The following is a 2992-nucleotide window of genomic DNA, read 5'->3' on the forward strand; positions in this document are numbered from 1 at the left end:
ATCTTCCGGCAATTTAACGTAACGTTTTCAAGAGGATTCTTACCATCTCCTGTTGGCTAGAAATGTCCCTTAAGGTTCCTCCAAAGACACCACAGCAATACTGAACAGATTTAAAACTTTTTTATTTGCATATTAAAAAAATTGTGCATTCCAATAATTAAAATCATTTGAACAAAAAAAAAAATGGCACTCTGATTTAACTGCATTTTACAGACTGGAGGACCCTTGGAACAGCTTTGCATTTACTCTGCGTTTATTACTGTAAGTCCCACCCAGACGCTTCTCTTCACCAACATGCAAGCTCTTTTCATGCCACCAGGACCCAAATCAGCCAGACAGGCAGGGAGATGGAAAGGCAGCGCCTTCATTCAGTGTCAGTAGTTCTCTATTCTTTTTTTTTTTTTTGGATGAGACAGGGGCAGCACAGTCATTTAAACGTTATCCATCCTCTTTGCATCTTACAAAGTTAAACAGCTAAAAGAAGTAAAATAAGAAGGCAATGCTTGTGGAATGTACAGTGCATATTGGCAGGGCAGATTTCATTACGATTCACCGGCTTGCTTCTCCTGTTCAATTGCTGGAACAAAATCAAAAAAAAAAAAAAAAAAAGGCAGGTTAGAGCCTAAACCTTAGGGATAAATCGAATCCATGAAATAAAAGTCGCCCATTTCTGTAATTGTAATATATACTTGGGAATGACCACTCCATTTAATCTCATTTTAAGATTATTTTCGGATTTAAATAAGAGACTAAAACCTTCATCCCTCCCCTTTCCCCTCCTTCTTTGGCCCCTCCCACCGACCCCTCCCCTCCCCTCTCCGCCTTGTTCCCTTCTCAAGATCTTTGTAAAAAAAAAAAAAGCTTACTTTCTTTTGAAGGGAGTGGGTTTTTCTCTTGTGTTTCTGTCTTCTTCAATTTGGACTTATCGAATTTCTGAATCTCAGCCATATCTGGTTTGTCAGACATTTCTGCAGATTAATCTGTACATACAAAGGGAAAGAGACATGGTGAGCCTACGCCATCCCTCTCGTTCAGAAATGCGTTATTCTCTTGCATCTCAGGCCAGCAGCCCCACCTCCTTTCTTCCTCTTTTATTCTGTGCAATAAGATCCTTTTTTCCTGTTTCTTCGTTTCCAAGCTATGTGCACCAGTTGGTAAAAGGGACTAAGCGCAGAGATCATCGTTCTTAATCGAGAGAACTTCATTTTTTAAAAAAGCGGGGGAGATTTAATGGCACGGGGGGAAAAAAAAACCCCAAAACAATTGACCACTGTGTGAGTTTTTTCTTAACTTTGATTAAAATCTTCCTTGGTTGGCGGTGGACGATTTAAAGAGAACAATGCGTACTCCAGCAACCAGAGCCCATTGGAGAGGAGGGGAAGCGAACTTTAAAAAAACAAAAATACCGATAAAATTAAAAAAAACAAGCCAAAAAGATGCGGCATGACTCGTCAGCAGGGTTTCCATCTTGCTATCTGGAATGTTTCCCCCGAAGATTTGGATAAAGTCCTGCATTCTTTTCCACCCTCACTCACAAAGGGCTGCAGTCGAAGGAACCTTAAACCACCGCCCCTCTTCTGTTCCCTGCCTCTTTTTCTCTGGCTGGCTGAACAATGCCACCAGAAAAGAACAATCCTGCCTCGATTTTTAAGTTTTTTTGTTGTTGTTTTTCCCGAAGGGACACTCCTTCCCCCTTCATCCTCTCAATCTGTAATGAGGAGGCAATTATTTTTCCTTCACCCCTCCAACAGAGAGAAAAAAAACCCCTTAAAAACATTAACATCTCTAACGGCATTAAATGCCAATACGATTATACACCCGCGCACACATATAGAAAGCAAAACAGAATACGTGGGGATGTTAAATGTTGAATTAATCTCGGGTTAAAAAAAAGCCCCCAAATTTGTCAAGCCGAAACAAAGGAAACGGGGAGGATCCGCCCTTGCTCTTCAATCGATCACTTTGACAATTTGCTTTTACATTTTCCTCTTCCTAAGTATTGTAAACTTAACAATCAAAGGCCACTAGCCATAAGATTATGTAGATAGATATATTGAATATTCCCCATTTTTTTGCAGCTGGAACATTTTGTCATTTCCAAATTGTATCCATGTGCCAAAGCCAAGAGGCCTCTTTAGTTAGGGTTCATTTAAATTTGAAATTGAATTCGGCCCCCAATTCGGCTCTGCGTGGAGAAACACATGCTGTGAAAGAAACCTAAAGACAAAACAGGAATCGTATCCTCACCAGTGATGCCGTACGCAGGGGGAGCTCAGATCTCTGCAGCAGCTGCTCTGGATGGGGACAGGCGCGGCCCAAGCATTTTTATATCAACTCTTATGCAAATGAGCATGATGTCACACTTCGCTTTCCCCAGAGTACTGCCTTTTTTTTTTTTCTTTAATACTCGCAGCCTTGTGGAGATGGAAAAATCAGGGTTCCCAAGTGAGGAAAGGCCATTGGAAAGGTTTCACTGTGTCCAAAGCTGCGCTTGGAAAGGGGCTGCAGACTCTGGGGTGCTCTGGGGAGTCAGAGATTGACTGGCCCAGGGGCTAGGGAAGGCCCGGGGCTACCATTGCAGGAGAAATGCATTCCTGCACAGGATGGCTGGCGTCGCCCGGAGGCGGCCAGCTGATAGAGCATTGGAGCAGGTTGCCCTCTCTGAGGGGCTGACAAACTGGGCAGAAAAGATGGAATCTGAACCTCTGGAGACAGGTCCCCATGCCCATTCCAAAGTACCCTCGCCATCCCTCTGCTTTGACCCCATTTCTTTCATTTTCCAACCTGATAGGAGACAACCGAGGCTTGGGTGGGGGTGGGAGGGGGCCGAGGCGTGTAGAAGGAGGAAGGGGAAGGTGCGTTGCCATAGTTACAATCTCCTCATCATATGTCAGGCTCCTGCGGTGGGCTTTTAACACCCAGAAAGACTCCAGGAAGGAGTCGGTTGGTAGGGGCCGTAGATTCAGGTAGATTTAAGAAGATCGACACCAAG

General features: G+C 43.8%; 1 protein-coding gene across 1 annotated transcript; it reads right to left on the minus strand.

Annotated features, from left to right (window-relative positions):
- Positions 1–235: 235 nt before the first annotated feature.
- TMSB4X (thymosin beta 4 X-linked) lies at positions 236–2337 on the minus strand. The gene is made up of 3 exons (XM_038757524.1): positions 2248–2337; positions 867–980; positions 236–577 (listed from the first exon to the last, which is right to left on the minus strand). Exons 2-3 carry the CDS (start codon positions 964–966, stop codon positions 543–545), a joined length of 135 nt encoding a protein of 44 aa, XP_038613452.1. The 5' UTR covers positions 967–980; positions 2248–2337; the 3' UTR covers positions 236–542.
- Between the last annotated feature and the right edge of the window lie 655 nt (positions 2338–2992).

The sequence above is a fragment of the Tachyglossus aculeatus genome, chromosome 15, assembly GCF_015852505.1.
Source record: "Tachyglossus aculeatus isolate mTacAcu1 chromosome 15, mTacAcu1.pri, whole genome shotgun sequence".
NCBI classification, from domain to species: Eukaryota; Metazoa; Chordata; class Mammalia; order Monotremata; family Tachyglossidae; genus Tachyglossus; species Tachyglossus aculeatus.

Coding starts and splice junctions, on each gene's coding strand:
- TMSB4X (XM_038757524.1), bottom strand. CDS start 966: ATGTCTGACAAACCAGATATGGCTGAGATTCAGAAATTCGATAAGTCC. Junction 578..866: donor CCCACTCCCTTCAAAAGAAA/GTAAGCTTTTTT, acceptor ATTTTGTTCCAG/CAATTGAACAGGAGAAGCAA.